The sequence below is a fragment of the Myripristis murdjan genome, chromosome 5 (assembly GCF_902150065.1).
Source record: "Myripristis murdjan chromosome 5, fMyrMur1.1, whole genome shotgun sequence".
Taxonomy (NCBI): Eukaryota; Metazoa; Chordata; class Actinopteri; order Holocentriformes; family Holocentridae; genus Myripristis; species Myripristis murdjan.
Window position 1 is genome coordinate 8,396,617 of NC_043984.1, and position 27,967 is coordinate 8,424,583.

At 41.5% G+C, this 27,967-nt stretch overlaps 1 protein-coding gene and 1 non-coding gene across 3 annotated transcripts in view; one reads left to right on the top strand and one right to left on the bottom strand.

The window, feature by feature from the left end:
- ripor3 (RIPOR family member 3) overlaps window positions 1–27,967 on the bottom strand; it is a 61,635-nt gene that overhangs the window by 14,411 nt on the left and 19,257 nt on the right. For both annotated transcript variants that reach the window (XM_030050605.1, XM_030050603.1), the window contains exons 2-10: window positions 12,015–12,113; window positions 9,748–9,903; window positions 9,425–9,503; window positions 9,260–9,283; window positions 9,024–9,077; window positions 7,281–7,430; window positions 1,175–1,238; window positions 861–904; window positions 428–553 (exon numbers count right to left, since the gene is read on the bottom strand). In XM_030050605.1, the coding sequence (XP_029906465.1) occupies window positions 428–553; window positions 861–904; window positions 1,175–1,238; window positions 7,281–7,430; window positions 9,024–9,077; window positions 9,260–9,283; window positions 9,425–9,503; window positions 9,748–9,903; window positions 12,015–12,112 (795 nt within the window). In that variant the 5' untranslated portion in view covers window position 12,113. The remainder of the gene's footprint in view (window positions 1–427; window positions 554–860; window positions 905–1,174; window positions 1,239–7,280; window positions 7,431–9,023; window positions 9,078–9,259; window positions 9,284–9,424; window positions 9,504–9,747; window positions 9,904–12,014; window positions 12,114–27,967) is intronic.
- Window positions 13,020–13,092, top strand: trnak-uuu (transfer RNA lysine (anticodon UUU)). The gene has a single exon. It is a non-coding gene; the product is annotated as a tRNA-Lys (tRNA).

The following is a 27,967-nucleotide window of genomic DNA, read 5'->3' on the forward strand; positions in this document are numbered from 1 at the left end:
ATTTGATTGGTTAGTCAGCTCTGAGTGTAAGAAACTAACAGAGACACACATCAAAACACAAATGTCAATGGACGAATGCACACTTGGTGGAAATGAGTCTGCATTTGTTATACAGCAGTCGTACCATGAAGGCACTGAGGAAAACCTTCAGCCAGCACAGATGTGGGTTATCACTTTTTAAAAGATGTGTCAACCTAATAGCCTGCACCAAAATAGGGCATTATGGGTATTTTGGCTTTTACTAAAACTCTTGAAACCAGTAAATGGTAAACCAGAAAACGTCCAGCAGAGCGCTAGAGGTTTGCATATACTTGAGTTTCTGTATGAATGTTACACGAGCATCCCAATACCGTCTATACATTTGTGTGTGTGTGTGTGTGTGTGTGTGTGTGTGTGTGTGTGTGTGTGTGTGTGCGTGCGTTCCAACCTTGATCTCAAAGTTGTGATGTATGTGTGGGAGGAAGACCATCTCCTCTTCATCCCAAGACTGTCTGTCGTCTGATTGGATCCTCCCCTTGATCCTCCAACGCTGACGGCCCAATCGCACCACTACCTGCAGTGACATCATCAAGACAAGACATATGACATCATCAACCACCAATTTCACATGATTTCTTTCAAAAACATAGGGAAAAAAAGGTGATTTGCAAATTAGCAAAAAATGACCTGGAAAATTAGCAAGAAAGAAGTCAAAAAAAAAAAAATAATTAGCAAAAAAAAAAAAAAAAAAAGGATCAGGATTTGCACAAAAGTAAAACACTGGTATTGTGCATGTGTGTGTGTGTGCACGTGTGAGTGTGTGTGCGTGCTGAAAAGTTGGTCTTGCAAAGTGAAATGTGTCTTTAAATAGAGAAACTCACCTCGTACTGGTCTCCAGGGCAGAGTCTAGCGAAGCCGATCAGCCCTGCAAGTGAAAACACATGTTAAAGAGACGGTAGATAGCATCACCAATCACCTGCAAACTGCTATGGGACCAACACCACGCTCAGTGGTGTGTGTGTGTGTGTGTGTGTGTGTGTGTGTGTGTGTGTATGTGCATGTCTGTACCCTTCATTTTATTGTTTGGATGTTTGTATTTTTCCAATTAACTGTCTAAGGTTACACAGAGTACAGGAGTACACAGACAGGATGCCTGTGTGTGTGTGTGTGTGTGTGTGTGTGTGTGTGTCTGTACCTTTCATTTTGATATGTAGTTCTCCCAAGAGGATTTCTAACTCTCCTTCCAAAACCGACATATCCTGAGGAGAGAGAAACAAATGGGTTACAGTGGAATGTAAGAAAGTAAATAAATCTTTAGAGGGATATCTTAACAGTCCGATTTTTTGTGTGTGTGTCTTATTTTTCTTTACAGGGCCTTTTTTGTTGTGAAACTCAGGGGGAGGAATTTTACTTTTTGCCTGTCCCTCTCCAAAGGGAGGTCAGAGGTCAGGGTCAGCTACAGAGTACCACGTTTGGAGCTGTTGGGGATCCAGTGTGTTGCTCAGGGACACTTCAGCAGCGTGGCTACTTGCCACAATAGCAGTTTGAACCCCAGCCGTGCGCTTGAAGGACAATCCCTTTACCGTCATTGTCTGATGGGGAAAAACTTGTTGTGGTAGCTTTTCAGTTGATAATAATGACAGCTGAGCTATTAATGGATGCTAACTTTTTATCAAGTCAGTGGTAATAAAAGCAAAACTGAACTTTGGTGTGGGTTGTGTAGTTACCTAGTCATTACCATGGTCACGTATAAATTATTTTTGAAATATTTAGATTTGATAATATAGTGCACTGTTCCAGGCGCATTCATGCACTATGCATTTGTTTCCATCAGCCCCCCAGTGATGTGTATCAAGATGAAATACACACTACCTAGTGCATACAATTTAACATATAGATGTCCAGATAAAAAGCACTCTAGAAAGAACATTTCCCATAATTCAGTCCCCACAATGTGGCGCCACATTTAAGTGCACTGTCATGTTTATGACACGCAGGCTGTCAAAAAGAATGATATTTTAAATGACAAAAAAACAACTAAATGGAAGGTGTTATACATCCATTTTAGATAATTTGAAACATAACTACTTAAAGGTCATTAATGAAACTGACTGATTTACTAAACAATATATTTGAATATATATTTCAATAACAATATTGAAATAAATGTTTTAAACAATAGGGCATATTCTACTGTAAGTCTACAAAGCAGGTCATAAATGAAGCAGTAGCCCATGTGTTGAGCAGACAGACAGCTCCTGTCTGGGTTGATTTTTGCAGAGGTCATGGTTGTTAGTCACACGGTGGAGACCAACCATGTGTCTGAGACCTGAAGTGAGAACCAAGTGGCCAATTTACAATCTTTTAACAGCTTGTAACGCTCAACGTGCCCATCCTAGTTGTGTCTAAATAGGCCGTCAAGCTGCATTTTAAACACAGGTGCTGAATACACCCTGGAACGTGAGCACCAAGCTCAGTAAGAGTGAAGTTACAGCTGTTGCCAAGCTGAGACGCCTCTCTCATAAATAAATTTATTGTCTATCTTCTGGACACGTTTGGATGAATGTGTGACCCTTCCAAAATTTAAGCTGCTCTTACAACCCTGCCCAAGATAGACAGGAAATTGATTTTGTGAGCCCAGTCACAACTGGCATTACAATCACAAAGGTTACAGAAGAACAACACAGAGAGGGGCCGATAGGAGACAACACCAGGACCTACGTTTGGCTTGTGTGGCTCAACACTGGAAAAATTTTTAAAAAAGGGCATTTTTTTCTCACTGGACCCTGGAGGAGGGTCAGCAGAGCGATACCATTGGAGCTGGTTAAGCCTCCCTCATTGCTGCTCTGGACCTGACACTCGCCTGGGACGTGCAGCACAGGGGGTCCGACTTGCATGGGTTGCATGGGACGCCGGGTCCGACTTGCACGGGGGTTTGGAACCCGCTCATACCTGCTTGCAGGTCTAGTTTTTTCTTCAGATTGCAGCCATAGGGGAGGCCCAGTAGGTTCCTTGTGAAACCCCCCATTAACTGTGATGGTGTTGCCATAAGACTCAAACAAGTGGGCCCACTTCAGGGAATGCCTCAGGGATCTTTTCTATAATGACTAGTCTTAACCCATTTTTTCATGTAATTACAATTATCTGTGAAAGTACCCTGCTGGTGCAAGATTACTATGTGAAAATTTCTTGCACACACTACGTGGCAGATCTACTATTCAGTTCAAATACTGTAATAAAATAACAAAAAAGTGCTGTTTAATTTCCTCAAAACATGGGCACCGGGACATCTTGTGTTTGGTATAATCTGCTTTGTTCGCATTTGCTTATGCATTAAAAGTGGGAACTGTTTTGCTGCACTATGGAAGAGAATAGACTGACACAAATACATATTGTGGATTAGCAGCCCAGGGGAGCACAGAGCAACTGATGAGGATATTTCACCACCATGTGGACTCATATAATGGCCAGGTAACTATACAACCTAACACTCTACCAAAGTTAAATTTTGCTTTTAAAAGAAGGCCATTGTTGGCAGCGTAGAGAAACACACACTGACTTGCATGTGTGTGTGTGTGTGTGGTCATAGAGACATACACACAGGCCAGTGTTTCAGCCACAGGTCCTGACCTTTCTCTGAAGTGATCAAAGGTCATGCTACTGCTCTGTGAATCGCATTCCATCTGAGTGAACACGTGACAAAGTGTTTTGTGTACAAGTTCCTTGACAATAGTAATGAATAACCACACTAAAGATAGGCAAGGAAGTGTCTGCAGGAGAAAAAAGAAAAAAATGACTGAAGAATAAAACAGGCAGGCAAAAGCAGATTTGGCTTCTAAGTAAAGGATAGAAATAAAAAAAAGAGAGATGGGAGAATAAGAGAAAAGAGCAAATTACCAAATGAAAGACGGAGGAATAAAAGAGTGTGGGGGCATAAAAGAAGAAAAGATAAATAGATGTATAGAGTATTTGAGAGCGTCTGAGGAGGCAGGAGGAAAATTGAATATAAATGCTCTTTGCTTCACCGTAAGACAGACAGACAAGAGAGAGAGGCCATGAATGAGGCTTCAGTTGTCTGTTAATGACCCTTAGCCTGCGGCAGCTGTAAATAGGAAAACCACCCTGGGACCATCACTCACACACCACATTATTTCATTTGGTTGGGTTAGAATCATTAGGAGGGTTTGTTGGCCCACTAGTCTGTGGAGACGATGGTCGGCCTGGACAATGTTTCAGCTGCACAGCCCTCAGCGTTTTCCTGTGATAATTCACATTTTAGAATCTAATAATCTGTTCTCAGCTTTTTATGTGGTGACAAAACTGTTCGGTTTTGCAGCACTGAGTAATAGCAGACCGTCACGAAGCATTTATACAGCAGCATTTCCTCTGTTGACTTCTTATGGATGAATGGTTTTATTCAGCCTCCAGTAAGCTTCCTGTACAGGGGAACAACAATTTTCTCTGTGATCATGTGCAATTTCCAATCCAGTGTCATCCCATTTTTTTCCCCTCTTCATTTTCTTCTGCAGCAACGTTTGGTGTTGCAACAATTCCCAAAGTAACTGCAGACTAATATAGTACCTCCCTTATGGATGAATGTTTTTGTGTTTTTTTCATGTTTGAAGATTTTAAAGGAGTGTTTAAGGTTTTTTTTTCTGTAATGAATAAAGTGTTTGGCTTTGCAAATTGTTCCTCATTATTTTTAATTGAGAACTTCATGTTTCCCCCGCATCCTACAATACTACACTATTACACTTTTTATGTGGGAAACTAAATGTTCAAACTTGAAGTGATAGTTCAGGGTCTTATTACACAGCAGTTTTATTGTGTGTAAACAAACGCTGAGGGGTTAATACGTGCTGATACTCAAGCAAAGATGTTCCAACAGTTAGCAAGCAAGAGGCCTGGAAAAGAACGTCAGTAGAGAATCCCAAACAAATGTGTGCCGTTGTGCATCCCTCAAAATGTTTTTTCAAATTTGGGTCGCCGCTCAAAATCATGCTGTTTGCTGAGCCAAACCCACTTCAATCATTTTGGAGAACAGACCTGGTGATGCACTCATTTTCACGACAGGGAAGAAGCTGGCAGGTCAAACTCGTAGGATCTATTACATTCTCATGGAGTAGCAAATACCACTGTATGGGTAAGAACTTTAAAGTGTAAGTTACCAGGAAAAATAAGAAATATTTAAATATAAAAAACAATAATCAAAACAACTGTAGCCACTGTTTGCTTCTGGAAAATGCTTGAAAATTGCTGAGAGTTGGCATGATCTTTTTGTTTGCAACAATTTTAGAACAGTATGAGCGGCACACATTTTTTAGTCATTTACTTGTCCAAGGAGGAGTTAATGAAAGTGAGGAGACTTCCAGCCCTGGCTGAGGCTCGTGAAGCTGTTTGAAACAGAAACAGAGACCTGCTGCCGCTGTGCAGAAAACAGTGAGGCTGTGTCCTCTGCCTGTTACACAGATGGTCACATGGAAGCAACAGTGAAAAAAGTCAGACAACACACAGACAGACTCCTCTGACAAAAGTAAAATCAGGTACTAAACTTAGTTTCTAGTTATAGGAAGCTTTCATTCACTGGTACAGCGGCAGAGTGAAATGTGAGAGTGAAAAACATGCTTTTTATTTATTTTTATTAAAAACACTACAATGATGACTGAAAATTAGTTAAAAGGAGGGTAACTCCCTTGTCGACATGGTTGATTAGATCTGTACTAAAACTGTGTAAAACACATTCAGCTGGTCAGAGTGAAAGCAGCAGAGCTTTGGGCTGGTGAGGGTGAATGGAGCAGGAACAGAGACGCGCTGTTGTGCTGCTGTCTTTTGGTCATACATCACGTTGTAGATGACATCATGTGTGACCGTGTTTAGTTGTGTTTCAGCTCTGCCTAACCTCTGCCTGTTGCACACATGGTCAGGGCAGAACAGTCCTCAGATTTTACACGTGAGAAACAAGTCAAAAATACCACAACTGTTGCAGAGCTGCAACCAAAAGAGAATGAGTCCTAATCTTTGACATACACAGATAACGTGTGTTAAAAATGTTGTTTCCAGCATTAAATATTAGACTTGCAATTATATTTTCAATTGGAAAGAGAGTATCAGTAAGATCATGTTCAAGTAAATGATCATTTAAAAGTTCTTAACATCGTGCTCTAACACATTCTCCAGCACAAGAGCAGCATGCAAAACCTGAATTTAGAAAGTCGGTCTAAATTTTTCGGTATGGACTGCTTTGCAAAGTCTCATTATTAAATCATGTGTGACTGTTTACTTGTGTTTTTAGCCCTCTGTGTTACTCACAGGAAGCAACAGTGAGGTCATGACTGACTGAGGTCAAGCTAAAATATGTGAACTGCACCTCAATGTGTCATCTTTTTGAGACACTGAACACAGGAGCCGCTAAAAACAACGGCTAGGTGGCCAAGTGGCTAAAGATTACATCTGCAACCAGAGGGTCACAGCTTTTATCCCTGCAACTGCATCCATCAACAGGCATGAGACGTGAGCTTTTAAAGGGAAACTTCACCCATTTTAAAAAATGGGTGACCCACACACACACACGAACACACACACACAGCTGTTCTGTAGGACAGTAGTGGTGCTATCTTCATCTCATTGGTACTGAGTGCTGGCTACTGGCTGGATGCTCCAAATGCTAACTGTTAGCCTCCTGCCATTGAGGTGAACTTCCCCCCAGCTAACCTTCTTAAAATAACTGCCCTTCTCAAAGAGGGTTTAACCTAATGTTTCAAGTATCACTGAAAATAAAATGCACTTACGACTACTGAGTTCACACAGACAATAATTTTGCTCAAATGACATAATAAAAAATAATGTTCATAATCAACATCCAGACTGTATCAACATCCAGAAAGATCTGGCAACTTTGGCATTTTTTGTATCACTCCACCAGAGGAGAAGTAGACACCACAGAGACAAAAGCAGATTGCACAAGTTTGTTATTGTTGCTATTGTTGCTTTTGTCATGTTTTCTTCATTGAACACATATACTCATGATGAAAGACAAAAATAACAACTTTTTGAGGAGTGCTAACAGATAGCTGGTAAGTAATGTTGTGGCTAGCTTCTTCTTCTCTTCCACTCCCCTCCATCACACAACCTTTCAGATCTCCTGTGGCAGATGGTGGAAGGAGTGAAAGGTTTATGGAAAAATCAATTTCAACATGCTTATCTGTTTTTGAAAAAGCCAGAGACAAAACAAAACAAAAAAAAATAATAACTGAGGAGGGCGGGATGGAGTTCCCCACAGACACACCCCCTCTGAGGCCTACCTGCAGGCTGTGTCGGTGGTTGCGGTTGAGTTCCAGCAGACTGTCTCTGGAGGCTCGGGTGGAGGGGGAGAGGGAGAAGGCTCTCTTCATGTTGACCGCTCCCTGACACAACCTCCACTGGATACAGTACGTCTCATACAGTTCCTCCACCTAGACAAACACGAGACACAGCTAAGCAGAGGCAGACAGACACGGGCGAGCAGCGTCGCCGTGCAGCTAGACTGGAGGTCCACTCACATTTATCTGCTTTTGTGTCCAGTGTGCCTACTGGTAAATACAACGATTTTGCTATTTGTGAGAGTATTGAGGAACACTAAAATTCAGGCTTCAGCTGAACTATGTGGCAATTTAGTCATCCGCAAAGTAACACTGAAAAACACCCGAAAATGTTTTGCCTCTCTCTGCTTGTTTCAAACTTGTGTTCTCCGGTTCATGAAGCCTAAATAAGGTCAGCCAACAAAATCAAAACAGTCCACATCGATTTCAAAATCAGGAACACTTGTAGCTATTGTCAACCATTTAACCAAGATTTAAAAAAGGATAAAAGTGGAAACTACAACATCTTCTTGTCCTTGAATCCCTTTGAAAGTAATCCCCCCCGGGAATAGAATAGAACAGAACTGGTACTCTGGCCCAAATGCACCATGTAGTTAAAAGGAGTAGGATTTTTTTTGCAGTAAGTTTCTCAATGCTAACATAATCACCAAAACTGTATTAACCAATAAACACCATGGTAGATAGGTCAGAAGACTGTTCTCTGGCAAAAAAAAAAAAAAAAAAAAAAAAAAAAAAAAAACATATCTCATTTGTACAGTAGCTTATTATGATCTGTAGCTACATTTTATAGTTAAGCGCCCTCTAGTGGTCCCGTAAAGAATGACACTGTGGTGTAGTATTAGAAGGCTGACGGGTCAGTCAACATGACTTTCCCTCAGCTGTCCCCAGTTCAAATCAAAGCTAGAGTGTTTCTAGGTAGCCAGTGTTAGTTAGCTAATATTAGCAAACATTCACTAATTGGCTATTAGCTAGCTAACATTAACTAACATTTCATAACGTTAACCCTGACCTTTTCCTAACTTTAATGATTACGACAAACCTCTCCCTAACTTTAACATAGCCTTAGCCTTTTCCCAACCTCAAGTATTTTTAGTGGCTAGCTCGCCAGCCTGTGGGCTAACGGTCATTAGCGAACATTAGCTCGCTAGCTCAGCAGACAGTCCTTTGGGTCGTATTAGAGACGCTCCTGTGGGTCGAATGTGCTGCTAATTCAGGAAACACTCCTGTGGGTCGTATTAAAGGGTTGGAGTAAATGACCTTTGTGGTCTTATGGGTTGGAGGACCTTTTGGAAACACAGAATAACTTCAAAAATGCCAGAATTGTTCTTTATGTTTCCTGGCAGTTGAGCTTCCCAAGAGCAAAACTTGTCTTCAAACCTGCCAATTTTGTACAACTCCTGTTTGAACTACTAAAGAAAAAAAAAAAAACAGTCAGTCAAAAAACAACACAACCTGATTTGCCTGTTTAAACTTTTGTCAGTCTCGGTTTCACCCTCCATCAGTCAGAATGAAGCCACACACCAACAGAACAGCTTTATTAATCACACAAAATAATGTATTGTCACAGTCATATCACACAACCTGAGACACAGACCTCTCAAGTGTGCACACAGCCCAGCCAGACCCCCACCAAAATACACACACGTACATACACACCAGTGAGGGTTTTTTTTTTTTTTTTTTTACCTTGCTGATTTGAAACTCCAGTCTTCGTATGTACCTCTCCAGCGCTCGGATCTCCTGTGGAAACAGAGGGGATGATGGTTCTGTTGACCTACGTTCACTGTTTGGTCAATCTGTCTGTATGATAATGACATGAACCAGCCGACAGGTTCAACTGGGGTTTTCACTTTGGCTTTTGTTGAGCAGCTAACATGAAAACTGTGCATGGTGCTGCTGGAGACATGACAATGACACATTACCTTCTCCAGGTCATAGAGGAAGGCCTGGAAATACACAAAAGACAGAGTTAATTTATTATCATCGTCGTCATCATCATCATCATCATTACCCACATACACACAGACATACACAAAGAAAAGGCCCCAAAAACACACACAGGCACACACACGTCTCTGTCTCCTCACCAGCCTGGAGTTCCTCTTCGTCTCTCTCTGCTGCGAAGACAGGAAGTCCATCTCCACCTGGTGACACTCCAGGTACTCTCTACAGGAAGTGACATCACAACGAGTTTCAGAGTCAGGCCGGATCAGCAGTATTATTGTTGTATATATATACATACATGCTTAAAGGGGTGCTAAACCAAAAGGTGCATTGTTTCATTAAAATGTTGTTTATTGTCAACAGTGGGTGAAGTGTGATGTTGCAAAGTGCAGCTTGAAAAGCATCACTAGTCCACACACTTGAGCCCTCTATGTAAGGTGTTTGATATCACTGCTGGTGTACATACTTGAGTCCTCTGCGTAACGCTTGGAAGATCCTGTCCACCTGCTCCGGCTGCTGAGTCCAGATCGCTCCTGCCGCTCTGCTGGGAGACAGGTGCACCCTGGGAGATTTACCTGCAGCCATGGCTTTGGAACGAAGAGAGTTATGAAGAGAGGAGGGCCTGGAGAGAGAGAGAGAGAGAGAGAGAGAGAGAGAGAGAGAGAGAGAGAGAGAGAGAGAGGATCCATGTAGATGTTTCTTAAATTAATTTCAAATATTTAATTTAACAATTACAAATATAGTACTTTATATTATACTAATTTATGGTGATTGTAAAGTTCAATAAATAATAATAATAATAATAATTACTATTTTGTTGGGGTGACTAATTTTCTGGTAATTTTCTTTCTTTCTTTTTCTAATTTTCAGGTTATGTAACTTCATGTAATTTTTAACAAATTTTCTGGTCATAGTCTTGCAATTTTTTTGTATTTTTTCTTTATTATTATTATTTTCTATTGTGTTTTTTCTAGCTGTCTGTGTGGCAATTTTATGTTAACTTTCTTTTTTCACATTTTTTGGGGGTAATTATATGGTAATTTAATTTGCGACCTGTCCAGGGTGTTTCCTTGCCTTCGCCCTATGAGCGCTGGGATTTTTTTAGCTCATTTAAAGGAAAACAAGATTTGAGCAGTGAGGATGAGACAAAGATGGATATTTTCTTCCACTCTGTGTGTGTGTGTTCTCTGGCTGCCCTCTGTTTTTATGAGCTATTTCTCACATTGCACAAACACGTAAAGCTCAATTAAAGCTGTTTGGAGATTTCCTCTATAATTATGGACATTTTTCACACTGTTTCATATTTGTCATGCATGGTCTGCCGCCTCAATGTGTGTGGTGCGTTTCTGTCATGTTTATGGGCGGCTGGTGTCATGTTCGTGTCACCATCAAAGCTCCATAATGAAGAGTCATGGAGACCACACTGCTACAGGCTGTCAGGGTCAGGCCAGGAGACTCTGGAGACGCTCGCAAGTGTGTGTGTGTGTGTGTGTGTGTGTGTGTGTGACAGAGTGAGAGAGAGAGAGAGAGAGAGAGAGAGGGAGAGAGGGAGAGAGAGAGAGAGAGAGAGCATCTGTGTGTTTATGAGAGTGTGAGACATTGTGTACATGAACAAATGTGAATGTGTGTTTGTTAAAGAGAGACTGTGAGTGTGAAAATGTGTGTGTGTGTGTGTGTGTGTGTGTGTGTGTGTGTGTGTGTGTGTGTGTGTGTGTGTGTGTGTGTATGTGTGTTTGTGTGTGTGTGTGTGTGTGCATGTGAAATGTGAAGTGGTGAGTCTGTGTGCATGAGTGCATCTTTGATTATGAGTATGGGAGAGAGTATTTGTCTTAATGTGTAAAGAGAGCAAGTGTTGGTGTGTTTTTGTGTATGTGTGCGTGTGTGTGTGTGTGCGTGTGTGTGTGTGTGTGTGTGTGCATGTGCCTATGTATATGTGAAAGACAGCGCGTGACTGAGTGTGTGTAAGCATGTTTGAGAGTGTGCATGTTCAGTATGTGTTTTATGCTTCTGTTTAGCTCTCTTGCTTTCTCTCTCTCACTCTCTCTCTCTCTCACACACACACACACACACGTACACACAGGAAGTGCATTCCAGCTCTGTGCTGTGAGTTTTTTAATGTGACATTTTGTTCCCCCTCTCTCTCGTGGGACTGACGTCTGTGTGTTTGTTCCTTGTTCGCTCTGTGTTCATGACAAACATTGTTAGAAAGGTCTGTGGTGCATTCACTGTCACCCCATCGCTGAGGAACAGCCCAGTGTGTGGGTGAAAGGAGTTTCCTACACACAGGTTTTTTGGGGTAATCTTGTGGTAAGTTTTTGAAAGAAATCACGTGACTGTATTAGTTTTGTTGTCTAACCCTAACCACGTGCCACTGACACGTGAGAAAGCCTCATCCACAGCTTTGTAATGCCCGTTTCATGTCTGATACGGACGCTGAAGAGTGCCATTGGTGTCGGTATCAGACACAAGAGAGGTGTTACAAAGCTGCAGCTATTTCACGACCTGGGAATGAGAATGTGTTTGGATTTTTGTGTGCTCACAGATATAAAATTGGTTGGCCAGTTAGCTGATTCTCAGGATGGTCTGGGTGGATGTGGGACAGAGGTTATGTATAAAATACCAAAAGGTACTCAAAGTTAAACTCATTTCATCATCTCTTTGTATTGAAACCATCCATTGAAGAAACTGAGCTGGTCATTACTTTGTCACTGGCTGTAACAGTCCATCACTCACCGTCTCCGTCCAGTCAGAGAGCTGAAGCCTGTGAAGGACCGGCTCCTGTGGACCAAACCCCCATCTGAGGGAGAGTCGAACTGCAGCTTCACCGACATCCTGCAGAAAGAGAGGGAGAGAAAGATCCACTTACTTCAGTTCCTTTAAGTTTGTCTCACCAATTATTATATAAAAAGCAACTTTCCTCTAGTGATGGCCATACCATCCTGGGACAAAACTTTTCATTTCTATCCTCCGAAGTGTCCTTTCCTTTCTCTGTCTGTCCATGTCATGCCATTAATTGGATTTTGACAAAGTTCATAGCATGATTTCTATTGAAAGGGGCAGTAAGTAATGTTTTCACTGCCCCAAAGCACTGAATAACCTTTTAAAACCATTTAAATAACCAGTGGGGGATCAGTAAGGCTTTCTAAACCAGCTTTTCAACCTTCTTTCTTCCAAAAGTCATTTTGTGGCCCAAAGGACAACAGATCCTGTGGGTCCCTGAGTGGTTGTTCAACCCACTCAGGGACCCACAACCCGCAGCCAGTGCAGCGCTGAACATAATGTGGCTGAAACACCAAAAAGCCTCATTCTTAAGCCAAAAAGTCAAACAACAAAGTGATGTTACTATTCTAGTATTTCGCATTGTGATATTGCCTCTTTAAAAGCTGGGAAAGACGGACAATCACCTGGTTGGACAGACCCTTCCCCTCCAACCACTGGCTCTGTCAACTTTATAATCTCTATTCTCAGTGTGTTTGCTTCCACCAGTCCCCAACAGCAAGCAGCATTGTCTTTGTCTCAGCACTGGCCTCTTACAACCTCTGCTTTTTGGGATGGGGTGACTGATCCATGGTGCTGCTGCCTGTCAGAACCACAGCTGATGGTAGCTTTTCTCTCTGACTAACTGTTAAACGTTTCCCTCTGCACCTGATTCTCACTGGTCTAACAAATCGCAAACAACCCACAACCGTTTGATTCACTGGTTCTTTTTTTTTTCCACAAGTAACTTTTCCCTTCAGAGCCTGGATAGCTCAGTCGGCAGAGCATCAGACTTTTAATCTGAGGGTCCAGGGTTCAAGTCCCTGTTCAGGCGCAGTGATTGCTTTGGGATAAGGACACTCTCACTACATGACTTATGGGCACATCACTGATTCTCGTACGTGAACGGTCAATATACTCTATTGATCTCTCTACTCGGTTGACTGATAGGTTGTTAACCCAGGAATTGAAGCTTATTCTGTTGATTGAATCACTCTGTTGAAGATAAATGTCTGAAGCGTAAACTGTAAAATTCAGCCACTGTGTCCTTCTTCTTATCGATCATCAGACTGCTGGTGCAGTGTCACTGACTTTGCGATCAACACTTTCAACACAGACACCAACATTGAAAACATGCAACCTCCCTCTTTCCCAAACATCCACAAACAGGAAATGCAATACCAGCATTCCTGCAGCCAATCAAGAAAGAGCCAGCCTGACACACAGTGAGTCACTACAGCCAATGTGTCCTTATTATACTGCTTCATGTATTAGGGAGTTATATAATACGTATATGTTATAGAAACAACTTAGATTAGGAACACAGTTTAAAGGACCATACCAGTGATTCTGAATGTCTGAACTACAATTTCCCCACATTTTACATTGCAGCAAATGTAAATTAGAATTTCTGGTTGAAACAGCCACCTTATAATGTTTTGCTGCTGTGGCTAACAAAGTCGTCACCATTCATAAACCACAGAACTGATAATGTACTCTGTAAAACAAATGTTTCCCCAGAGACTATTTTCTCAAGAGCATTTCACATAACCCAATTTCAAGTCATCAAAACTTAACAGTGCTGCTGCTTTTAGGAAAACTAATGTGGACGACTTTATACTTTTTTTTTATTGATGAAATACTGGTGTGAAGAAAGTTTGAAGTCTCTGAAAGTTCATTTTCATATCACAGTGGTACGAATAGAAACCAATGGCTGAACAAAAGGGAGGAAAATTTGTATTGGAGTTCTAAAATATGACTGCTTGACTTGGGAAAAGATCATCATAAATGTGAAGTTTAAACATTTTCTTCCTATTGTACTAAAAAAGCAAAATCACTGGAATGGTCATTTAAAATCCTAACCAATGTTGCATCACATATATCAAAATGGATTTTGTTTCTAGAAATACTCACTATAGACATTTAAGAAATGCTTACAACCATAAAACTGACATTATCCTGCTGACTGCTGAAATGCCACTTAAGTCAGGCTCTCTATTCTATAGAAACCTTCCTGATCCAATGTTAATTAATGTGGACAAAACAGATTTTGGGTAAAGCGGTGGCTGGAGAGACCCGCTCAGCGTGGTTGAAGATGGAGGTGAGTAGGCTTCATCAAAAAAAAAAAGTAAATGCAGTTAGGCTGGTAATTTAATCATTTTGGGACTGGACCTGCCAAATTATAACCCCCTCCACTGTAAACTCAGCTATCCCTGGCTGATGGCTGTCTGGTCTCCACTCTCAGACTGAATCTGTGCACCCCACACACATCAGACCTGCTCAGATTTTGCGTCATAACCATCAATCAGTTTTGATATCTGTTTTGTTATGATCGCGGTGCCTCACATCAGATTGAACCTGTAAACTTCTCCCACGACCAGATAATCTGCGCTGACCGTCAATCCCCAGCAATTCTCAGATCAGGGATTCCCCTCCCAGCTGTCGGGATGTCCAAATACGGTGTTAATCGGACAGTTTATCCTTTAGTGTGTCCCCAGCATGAGTCATGTCCTTGTAGAGCGAACACCCAGGTCTAAAGTGTAAGATGCACTAAGATATTCTGCCACCTCAGATGGTGTTATTATTATCCCTGGCAGTGTGTTGGTACCAGAGTTAGATGATGTTGTCTTTGTTTCATAGACACTTCATCCTCAAATTGTACATTCAAACACTGGAAGAAACACATCCTCCCTTACTCTCCAACATTCACAAACAGGAAACAGCACGGAGCATCTTTGGGACCCATTAAAAAAGAAAACATCCTGGAGCGGACATGCACACATACACACAAAACTATGCCCAATAACTCCCTCTGCCTTAAAGAGCTGCTAAATCTAAAAGAAATTCATTAGTCTTGTTTTTTGTGTCCAATGATGGTCTAAATGTTCGTTCAGAGGTGTTTAAACCCTGGAAAAAATGAAATTCTGAAAGACAACACTGCCTAATACAGATTTAATAAGGTAATATAATATTAATATTGAAGATTAGCACAAAATATTGCTGCTGATGTCAGTTTTATCACAAATAACAGACAAATTGGTGATTCTCTGCTTCAACAAATCATCAAAACACAACCGTGCTGCTATTTATAGGAAAACTAATGTGGACGACTTTATTATGGTGATGAAATGCTGGTGTGAAGAAAGTTTGAAGTCTCTGAAAGTTCATTTTCATATCGTAGCGGAATGAATGGAAACCAATGGGTAAAATGTAGGAGAAATGATATGGAGTTGTACAATATGACTGCTTGCTTTGGGAAAAGATTATCAAAAACATGAAGTACATACATTTTGCAGATATTATGCTCACATGCAAAATCACTGGGATGGTCCTCTAAGCCCTTTTCAAACACATGCTCACATGCTGCTTACATAGAACTATTGTCATGTGAAAACCTCATGACTCCAATTTTGGTTGTTTTCATGTTCGCTTAAACCCTGACGGGCCAATCAGTGGGTTCATCATTGCACATGCATGCTGTGCGGCTGAGATTTGTTAAAACCCACAGAACTTTATTTGAAATTCGAGAGAAGTTCCCAATGTTTCCAAAGGAGCCAAATATGTGCTGCCGATTTACAGGGAAGTGTGTATAAAATGATGCCCAAGACATCTAGATATTTTCTATCTGATGTGAAGCTGCAGCCTTAAAACAGCAGCATCTTCGGTGTTTCTTTCACTTAATGGAAACGTAATGCTGCTTCAGTGAGGTGTTGCAACCAGCAGATACATAATATGGTTGGCATTGTTGTATAGTATGGAATAAATGTTTTATCTGACTTTAATGCCACTTGAGGGGAAATTTAAGGGAAAATCAGAGATCAAGCCAAGAGGATAATTTAAACTGATGGATAATCTGCTCCTCTGTAGATTGAGAAAATTCTACCATTCTGGCTTTGTGAAAGCCCTTCAAAAGTCATTGGGTAAATTCTGAAATGTATGACGATTAGGTGGAAAACAACATGTTAACGGCATACTCAAGGCATCGCCAACACACACATGCATATCCAGTCTGGTGCAGTCAGTGGCACATGCGCTCACACTGTCTGGTTGCTGTCTGCTCGCCGTCTTTCAAGTGGTTCCTGTGAACGCTGAGGGATGCAGTTTGGTCTGCATTCAAACAACAACACCATTCTTTTGTCCGCACGGAGATTCTCTAACTTATTTAACAATGAGTCACTCTACAAAAAAAAAAAAAAAAAAAAAAAAAAAATTTGACAAACTGCATTCCATAATACTGTGTGTGTGTTTTGGGGAAGAAAACAACATTTCTCTTCAGCATCTCTAATATGTAGCTGATGTGGTTGACAAGTGTTTTACAAGTGGATTTAACGACGACTGTAATGAAACCCGATGCTTAGTTCATGATGTGCTGCAAATGTCTTGAAAGCATAATTTTTGTGATTTCTTTTCCCGTCTCTTTATTGTGTAATTTTTGGTTGCCTTGTATGAAATAAACACACATATAAAGATTGTAATAAATGGCAATATTTTTATGTTGTTGGTAATAAAAGTACAACCTTTTGGGGGCTAATGTAGATGCAAACATCTTATTTGCAACACTGAAATCTAACTGTGAGTACTTGTTGAAAGTAAGATGTGGTCATTTAGAAGCTTCAGGTAGCTGCTAAAGACAGGAGAGTGTGAAGATATGGGAAGGACATGCATCACTTCAAGTTTCTGAAGTCATCATCGTATGAAAAGCAGCTTTTAACATTGTTAGCCAATTCTCTATATGAAAACATACACTTTGAAGCAAAAATGAATTTGGGTGGAGTGCTGGGTTGTATAGTTCCCTGGGTGTTTACGTGTGAGTCCATGTAGACTTCCACATGGTGGTGAAACGTCCAGGGAACTATACAACCCAACACTCCATCAGTTTTGCTTTAAGTGTTTTTTTCTCATTATTTTAATATAATAAACCACTTTGCGTTCAGTTCGTGGAATATTTTTCAGAATTACTTTCAACCAAAATTCACACCACATTTCTCACTTATGACAACTAAAAATGTTCAAATATTTTTGAGCAGTCCGTTCCTCCAAAACGTCCTATTTCAACCAGAAAAGCATTGAATCAGAAAAACATTGCTGTATTCCCATTTCAATGTGAGTTAAAGTTTTGGTGCTTTCTTGTATATCAGAAACTGAGCTGATAGGGCTGTGCTGTCCTGTTCCAGGTCAGGACAGGGGTTTGGACCGAGGTCCTTTATACTCATTGCACCACCCTGCGTCCCAGTGTCCCATGACCCGGATTTGAACCCATAGCCTTGCTGCTACTCTGTATTTGGTCGTTTTAGTTAATTCAGCATCCGCCTGACCAAATCTGCAGCCCTGACCCAGTCTTTAAAAACCCCTGGTCCTGATGCCAATACTAACAGTGCAACCAGGCAACCACATAACACACCGCAGGGGAAACCAGGTCTGTGGGTTTGAATCAAAGTTAGACAGGAAGAAGTCATACATATGCGCGCGCGCACACACACACACACACACACACACACACACACACACACGCCCAGAGTCTTTTCTGCTTTACTCATTAGGGAAAATCATTATTCATCTATTGTCATTAATTGTCTACTGATTCCAGATCTTTTTTGTGGCAGACCTGAAAGTTAGCGAGAAGAACATTCAGCGATTGTCATGACAACTGGGTACATTTACCTTTTAAGCATTTCAGTCTCATATTATGAGAGCAACACTGGCAGCTACAGACAAAATGGATTCAGAAACCTGAGAGTATGTAATTGTATTCTAACTTTTAGTACAATCAGTTTAGAAATAAGAATAAAAAAATTCTCAGTCTTCAAATGTTTGAGACTCAAGAGTAAGCTGTCAAATTGAGGACAAAAGGGAGTGACTGTTGTTTTCATGTCACAGAACATGTTCAATCTTTAATTTTCCATTTGTACACATGGTTTTAAGGATTTCCTTTTAACCACCACTTCACCAACACATATATGCAGATGAGTTCAGTTGTTTGTGTGTATGTGTGTGTGTGTGTGTGTGTGTGTGTGTGTGTGTGAGAGAGAGAGAGACACAGGGAGAGGGAGAGACAGAGAGAGACATGATGTTTCAAGATGGCATAATGAGCATAATGAGTAAACAAGTTGAAAACAAGGGATGATAGCTTGATAGAGTGGTGTGGACCTGAAGAAAATATGGAAAAGATTAAGACAAAATTACAAAACATAAGAGTCACATTTACACAGACACGCAAACAAAGACACACACACACAATGTCAGGACTTAGGACGTGATCGGCCTCAGACATCTGTCAAAAACATTCAGAGCATCCATGAGAGAACCACACCTCAACCCACACACACACACACACACACACACACACACACACACACACACACACACACGCATATATATACACACAAGAAACCCCCTAGATCCCGTTTAACAATGTTTAAAATCCAGACACACCCTCTATTCCTTGTAAGTGAGCTGTTTAGAGGGGGGTCTGAAACACACACACACACACACACACACACAAACACACACACACACTTCTTGTCTCTCTCTCTCTCTGTGTCTCTCAATTCAATTAAATTCGATTCAGTGAAGCTTTATTGGCATGACATTTGGATGAAAACATGTTGCCGAAACAAATGTCCTTACATGACAATATAATGGAAACAGTGAATAAACACTGTTTCACAATAAACAAAATATACCCTCTCTCTCTCTCTCTCTCTCTCTCTCACACACACACACACACACATCAGTGGTAATATTTAATGGTTGGTGGATGGTGTGGGCCCCCTGTATAAGGCGTACAGGAGCCTCCACTGTTTAGACTGTGACAAAGAGAGAGAGAAAGAAGGAGGGAGGGAGGGAGAGAGAGAGACTCAGAGGCCCTCTCACACATGCAGTCTTTCCCTGAAATGTTCAGGAACATTTCCTGCATGGATTCATGTGTGAATGGGAGCAGGGATTGACACTCAGGGAAATCTGTACCCCTGAAGAACAAGTGACATGTCAGGGACCATGGCTGTGTTGCAGATGAAAGCCACCATCGGAAGAACGATACTTCAAGCCTCTGCTGAACCTGCGACCTGCCTCATGCTGATTTGAACTGCATTATAAGCTGCTGAAAATAATGAGAGATGTCTTCTGCCGTGTTGGTCACATGTACATCTGTCCTTGTCCCAGCTTCTTCTTCTTCTTCTGTTGAGTTTTATGGCGATTGGCATCCGTAAGTGTTGCATTACCAACACGTGCTGGACTGTGCCTTGCCCCATTGGCATGAGGCACAAGAGGGAAATATTCCTGAATGTAGCTGCATGTGTGAATACTGAGAATAACCAGCAGGATTATCCCAGTAATTTACCAGGAGCTATATGTGAAAGAGGCTATAGAGTATAATCAATGGTGTCACAGAAGAGAGAAAGTTTTAATAAATTTAACATTAACAATCTGAAATAGCTGCCGGCTAACATGAACTAATATTATAGGGGGTTGTCCCTATGTTCTCCCTCAAGATAATTTTTCAAACTAAATAAAAAAAAAATCCCTCAGTGTTATTTTTTTCAAACTGAAAACAGCCCGATCTTCATTCCTATACTTTCTTGACATAAAAACAACAATTTCCATATGTCTGCTATACCCCTTAATGTTCAGCACAGCCAACATACTGTCTAGAGGCTGCGGTGCGCTCAGTTTTAAAGCTAGATATTAAAATCATTGTTAAAGCAGATATTAACTGTAAATACAGCGTCTATTGATATATTGTCTTGTACAATGGATATTATTAAACTGTATAAATGTGATATATGATTCAAATCATATGAGTGAGGCCAAGGCACATTCCAAGAACCATGAAGGATGTGGTGGGAGGAGGGACGAAGGGTGGGGGGGGCTGAGCTCTGGTCTTAAATAATTAGCTTTGACCTGAATGTGATTTAGGAGGGCCCATGGGGCGAGTTGGGGCCTGTGTGTGTGTGCGTGTGTGTGTGTGTGTGTGTGTGAGTCTGGTCTGGCCACAGAGCTGCGAGCATGGAGGAGACCCCCAAAAGGGGCCCACCGGCTTTCATACATCATCTCTGATGGCAAACGCACACACACACACACACACACACACACACACACACAACACATGTATATACACATGTCGACACACGCAAAACACTTAAATGTTTACATTCACTCACACACAAAGACACATACACACACACACAGTGTTCACAAATCCATGTAAGACTCAGACACAAGGAACTGATTTGCTTCTCTCCCTTTTCCCTACATTTCCATACAACCCACCCAAAAGAAAAAAAGAAAAAAAAAAAGAAAATCACAAGTGGAAGACTATTTGGGACTATTAGTTTTAATGTTTTAGGATCATCTCTGTCCCTTCATTCAGTGTAATTAGGCTAATGGGTGGCTGCTTACCTCATGATGATTGCTGACTGCAGGCTGTAGTTTACCCACTGTTTTATTTACCTTTATATGGTTGTAACAATAGCAATGTGTTTCTCACAACCAGCAAATGCACTCAAAGCTGTGATGATATCACACTGCACTGCATCGCACCATATCATATCATACCATACCATAATGTATCGTATATTATCATATTGCAATGTATGATACTTTATATTGTGTCATATTGTCTCTTACGCCATATGGTAATGTATTGTGTTGTATCAGTTCTTATTTTAGCTAGAAGAACTAACAAACAACCAGCGAAAAAACAACAAATTGCAAAAAAAATAAATGCTAAAACATTGAAACCTGCAAGCTGTACTGAGCGGTGCAAGAGAATAAAGTGTGTACCTTGAATACCTTGTGTGTGCTGTTTAACAAACAATATGGCAGTAAGGTCAGAGTGCTGCCTCTGTCCTGGGACAGCGAGCAGGACGAGGCTGGTAAACGGTCTCTTAACAGCGGCCATACCGACGCAGCGCCGGCGGGAGAAAAATGCTGTAAGTTTTTAGAGGCTGATATAATCTGTCAACAAGCGGCGGTTCAAATAGGTTAAACAGCCTGACAAAACTGTTACTGATCCATAATAAATATACAGAGCACTACAGTGGTTAGAAATGAAAAAGTGTATTTAAAAAAAATCATTTGGGAGAGCAGGGCATCCAGTGCCCAGGCAAACAGTGGGGAAGAGTATGAAGCAGGACGACAAAAAATGAAGACTAAAGTTTTTATGAGGCTCCCCCTACCCTCCACGGTTTGTTCTCCATGCAGTGGAAAAAGAAACAAAAGGCAGAACCTGAACTTCATGGGTTCTGGCCAGTCCCACGTTAAGGAAGGTTCTGGGTTTTGCTCTTGACAATCAAAAAGGGCCATTATATCGTATTGCACTGTATCATAAATTGTATGTCATCTTATCTTGTAAAACTACACTATATCATATTTCACTGTATTGTACCATATCTGATTGTACTGTATGGTAAACAACCTTAGCATCACAGACATCATGGAGTTTAAGACCCTTCAAGCTTCAGGGCATATGTGGCATTTTCAGGCTCATTTCATAGAAAATCAAGGTAGGTCTGTCATTGATAAAAAAGATAATAAAGTCAAACCATGGCACCAAATAAAGTGCACTGATGTATTCTTGTGTGCGTGCATGTGTGTGTGTGTGTGTGAGTGTTTGTAATCTGTCCATATGGAAAACAGCTTTAGCCTCTGTTCTTGTTTGTTGAAACACAACAACAAGAAGACCGAGGAACATTCTGCATGTGCATCTTCATCTCCTGGGTTCTGTGTGTGTGTGTGTGTGTGTGTGTGTGTGTGTGTGTGTGTGTGTGTGTGTGTGAGCGCATCTGGGGTCCTGTTTCCCCCTTGCTCCCTCCTGCGTTTCTCTGTGAGGAAAAACATGTTTGTGTTTTCTGTCTCCCTCTGTCCTTGTCGGTCTTTCAGTTTCTTCCTCTCTTTCCCCCTCTCTCCTTCATTCTGTCTTTATGTGTCCCTTATGTCTTTCTTCCTCTCCCTCCGTCTCTCTCTCTTGGTCTGTCCTGTCTCTCTCTCTCTCTGTCTCCCACCCTCTCTCTGGCCCACAGATGAGCTGTAATCACTACAAGTAAGCTTTAAATTACTTTGAACGCCCCACAGGGACTTCCCCCAATTTCCAAATAAACACAATCCACAAAACATCTTTTATCATATTAAGAGCAAAGATCTATCTCTCCGAAAGGATCTCACCATTAAAGTCTTGCCATAAATCGTTGCATCAAAAAGCTTCTTCCATGCGAGGAGAGAAAGACAAAGAGTGCAGCTCTTAATTTGCTGCTCTCAATCTAAAACATTTGTTGGCTCTTAAGTTCATTTGCTGCTTTGCCCACTTCCAGAGTGTCAGTGCCGGCCAGTCGGCATCACCCTCGGCTCAGCGCCAGGCCAAACATCATTGGCTCATTGTAGAGGGGTCAAAGGTCACAGATGACTAACGTCCCCAAGGGTGAAGAACTATGCTGTTCTGAATGAAAGCATACCCACACATACACACACACACACACACTCCCACCCTTCAGTATTCGCTTATAAAGCTCCTAATATACCAGCGATTTTAAGTATGAAGTTTAGGGAGCAAAACAGCAAACTCATATAAACTGTTTTTACTTATAAACGCTCAGAAAACGGCAACAATTCAACTGATATCCACTTACTTTTGGAGTTTTGTTGCCATCAAAGGCACCCAACATAAAAATATGAAATACGTCCCACCACGCAGCATTCTCGCCTCCTAAAAAAGTATGCCTCCATTGTCTGTCACCGTACAGCAGCGCTAAATAAAGACTTTGCCTCCAGAATGAGACATCTGCTATGGACCACAAAAGCAAGCGGTGAAACGAGGACACATCCAGCTCCTTCTCTTTGTCGAGGGGTAAAAGTGGAGAGCTCACTGTTTGCCAGTGAGTTTGTCCCTCAAACATGTTAAACAATGGTTATTAAACTCATATATATTATCGAAGTAGGATCACAAACGAAAGAGATTTTTCTTCCTCACTGAAGCTTAAAACTTGTTCCACACCCTGTAAAAAAGAAAGGCATGCGTCCTAAATCCAAAGATAAGTTGGAAGCAGTAACTCTGTAGCCCAAAATGCTTTCCGAATCACGGAAAGTGCCACCAGCTCTTAACTGATAAAGCAAAGAATTACGACACTTTCCAAAGTAGAGCAAATATCATTAGTCTTTGCCCATGCAAAAAAATCCAATCTATCATACAATACAGTATACGACAGTTCACCGTACCTGTTTTTCCAAATGAATGTGCTTCATGAGGTGTTGTTGCTTTGTGTGGTAGGCTAACATTAGCAATATAGGATATAGGAAGTGAAGGTGGATGTTTCGCTACATCTGTGTCAACTTTATATTACTTTACTTGCTTTTCTTACTTTAGCATTTGACGACTTTGAGAGAGAAAATCTGACATAAGAGACTCTGTATCCCTGTAGAAGTGATAAACTTCTAAAAAAAAAAAAATTAATTTTTCGAAAATGGACGTGTAAAGGAAATGAGATCTTCAGATAATGATGGCTAAAATAGTAATACTCTCACTGTTCTGCGTGTTCGCCAGCCAGATTTTGAGAGTAGAGCAGCACCTCCAAGTGACGGCTGGTTACCTGCCAGAGCGGCTGCTGGAGAACACAAACTGTTTCGACATTTAACATCTGACGGATAGTTACACCTGCAGGGACCGCAGCTGAAAATTAGCCAAGATGGGCTGAACTGGCACATTCACAGAAATGTTTATTAATGTGCACTGTCTGTGTAATGTTAAACTGTATAAATCAAACACAACAATAAATAAATGGCTGGTGGTCAGTGGTCGTGTCCCACCCTGGCAGCGTCCTAATAATGTTAAGGATGTGTCCCGCGTCTCTGCCATGGCCAACCTTTTGTTGTTTAAGACATCTGATAGATTGTTGTTGTAAGTGAGTGAATTAGCACCGAGCTCAGGTTGTGTTAACACCAGCTCTCAACACTCTGCTCTGTCATAATGTTTACGCAGAAGAGCTGAGGAGGCTGAAAGGGACGAGCCAACACAGAGAGGAACCAGGAGAGAGCATTGGCTTTTTTTTTTTTTTCCCACAAGGAGGCCATATTTGATTTACACCCTGCTCAGAGTGACTGGAAACCCTTATCCAGACACCTTTTCAAAGTTTTGAGTTGCACTGGTTGATCCTGCTCCCAAAGGGTCCTGTGAGGCTCCATTAAGATTTCCTCATTTAAAGTCACAAAAAAACTACGCTGAATTTCACAAGCCTAATACTATTTGAATGCCTCAGTCATCTACAACCTTTGGTACATCAAAATGAACATCACGGATTCTGATTCTTCACATGAAAAATGGAAAGAGTGATGAATTTGGGTCAAAAGCTATTCCTATGGGGTGTTTGTTTTTAGCTTCACTGGTCCTTGGCAGGTGACTTTGTCGGTTCCTCAAGGTTTCCTGTCATTTCTGTAAAGGTGTATGAATTTTGTCTGTCCACTCTGAATGCACCCCTGGAGGTGGGATCACTCCAGGTCCCCAAAAGTAAAACTTAATGTGACTACAATTCCCAATATATTGAATCTAAAATAGATGAAAAAGTAATAACAGGCTAATAATAAACAGGTTCAATGTCATTGCACTGGTTGTTGCAGATCCTTTCGACTGCATTTGCAATGTTTAGTGGAACGGTTTAGTTGCATGAACGTCGGCCAGCGTAATGTAAATCAAATATGGCTTCCGTATGAACAGAGCTGGTGACAAGGCCACTGAGGATGATGTTGCACCAAGACGTTTGCCTCTCGGAAATAAAGCACAAGCAGATGGAGATGAAGAGAAAAGAGGGGAGAGAAAACTTTCCAAGAGAAGAGTTGTCTTGTCTCTGGTTTGTGTTTCCATTGGCTGTCCTTCACTCAACCTGCTGCTGGTGTGTCATCTCTCCCTGTCTGGTCCCTTTCCTTCTCTCTGGGTCTGTCTGTTTCCCTTTCGCCCTCCTGCCTCCATCACTCTCCTCTCTGTATCTCCTCCTCTCTGTTTCTCTGTTCCTCTCTTTCTCTTTGCTTTGTCGCCCGTTTCTCTCGGTCATCTGTCGCTCTTCCTCCTCGACCCGCTGCCCCGCTCGCACTCGTCCCCCTCCCTGTCTCTCTGTTGCCCTCATCCCCCTCTCCCTGCTGTGTATTGTGTTATGTAGTGATATCCAGGGTTCCTGTGTGCTCAGGCCAAGACAGAGTCAAGATTAAAAGACTCCAAAGTAACTTAATCTCCGAAATCTATTGACATAAACTCTCTCACACACAGCATACATCTCTCTTTCCTAAGGAGATACAAACATCTGGGCTCTTCAATACACACACACACACACACACACACATGCCTGTCTTCTCTCCGTCTTAAGAAGATACAAACATCTGTGCTTTCCAACACACACATGGACCTGCACAAACACTTACACGCTTGCATACACAACTATGTCTATCTCTTACTAGAAAGATAAAGAAACATCTGTCAGTTCCAATACACACACGCACACACACACACACACACACACACACACACACACACACACACAATGAGAGTCCACATCTGCGTGTGCTTGCACGTTGATGGACAGAGTTCTTATCTGGTTATGTTCATCAATAAACAGCTCACTGTTAAACTATGTGAGTAATGCAGATGATAACTTTGGCATCCAGTTATGGGTTAAAACGTCCCTGTACAAACTTGGATCCGCACAGTTTATGTTTATTAGGCCAAGATTTCTGACCACAAGACCCTCATCAGAGCACCAGCATCCAGATATGGGAAAAAAAAAAAAATTATTGGGAACTGTCAGCAATTATTCATTTGGTGAAGGCTTTTATCCAAGTTTTATCATCCAGTCCACAGAGTAACCAGGATGAGCTGTAAAGTGTGTGTGTGTGTGTGTGTGTGTTAGAGCACCCGGCTCCACCCACCCAGTTACACAGAACCAGGCCGAGGGTCGTGACGTCTTACTGTTGCGATCAGTCATGCCGGATAAGAGGATCTATTAAATGCCAAGAGATAAAAAAGCATAAATACAAGATGTTGACGTGTGGCTGCTGTGTTCATGGTGGATCTTCTCTTAAATCAGAACAGTGTGCCTTTGTGGGTCCAATAATGTGGGGACAATGATTAACATCAAAATGACACTTTAATGACAGCCAACCATTTGTGTGGTCTGGTATCTGGTGTGTGTGTGTGTGTGTGTGTGTGTGTGTGTGTGTGGTACAATGCAATAATATTGTTCAAAAGGATCAGTTATTGTACCAGACATACTGGATATATACGCATACATGCGCTCACATGTACACACACTTTCATCCGTCTTTTTATCTGTGTGAAACGGCGCAGTCTGTATTGATAAATCTTGTTGAAGGCTTTAGCTTGCACAGTTCAGCGTAGTGTGTTTGGAGGTAAATAAATGGTTCAGTTCAACCAGGACCTTATTATTTCCGCCAGGTGGAATGCTGTGGGCAGAGATATTGTTTTTTATCCTGTGTGTGTGTGTGTGTGTGTGTGTGAGTGTGTGTGTGCATCTGTCCACAACTGTTCTCAGAAACTACTGGGCCTATCAGCCCATATTTTTTATGCACACTTCTGCCTGTACCATGAAGAACCTCTTGTGGTTGCTGTGAGTCAAAACCTTTGCCAAACGTTTGTTTTGGATACTTACACTCTCCCTCCATTCACTGGCTACCTCGTTCGACCATCTCTCTCTCTCTCTCTCTCTCTCTCTCTCTAGCTCTCTTGCTATCCCTCTCTGCTCATACTATTGGGTCACTATGTTTTTTGTCCTGTTGTGGCCATGTCTGCTCTGATAGCGGGTGAAACAAATCCAGAACATACATTGTGTTTTCTGGGTGATTTTACCACTGCTGACCAGCAGGCCGAACATGAAATATACAACACTCTACAAAATGTAGGACCAGGAGTTCAAATCAGTTACATAGCCCGACTTCTCCGGTGTAAAAAATGAGGAGTAAAACAGCCATTGCTGTTTCCTATTTCAAGGACTGTTTGCCTAATATTTGTGGGTCTTTAGTGTGTGTGTGTGTGTGTGTCTGACAGAGAGAGAGAGAGAGAGATGGAGGGAGAGACCTTAGGGGTAGGCCTAATTTTTAATTTTGCAGTCTTAATTTCTGCTGTTTTTGAAACTAGTTTCTGTCAAAAGGCACATACGAGCACCAAACAGCTGCTGTATTCTTATTGGAATGACTCAGAAATGTAAATTGTAATTTGAAAAGGGTTTGACAACACGATTGGCTGCTGAGTCTCTGTTTTGCTCATCACATAGGGTGGAATATATATATTTTTAACATAAAAAAGGGTGCGCCTGCACCTTGTGGGCTTTAGAGGGTTAAGTAACATTTCAGTAAGTTAGAGTCATCTCTCTGTAATATTTGGCGAAAAATTCGGTCCACATTTTGGTTTCCCTTTTCCCCTCACAGTCTGGTTGAGTTTGGCATCTTCCAGGTGGATTTTTCCACCCTCAGTCTGATGGAAATCAAATATAGCCATCATGCCATGTTCTTCATCATTCTTCTGGTCTCGATAGAGGAATAACCGGGCCGGATGAAGAGACACGAGTCTTTGTCTGTCTATCTCCATTTCTCCATTAGTCTCTCTTCCTTTTCACCTTATTTGTCTGTCTCTGTCTGTTTGAATTGAGAGTTTCTGCTCCTCTGGGGGGATGAAGAGAGAGAGAGAGAGAATGGAGAGCAGAGGAGGTGAGGGAGAGGAG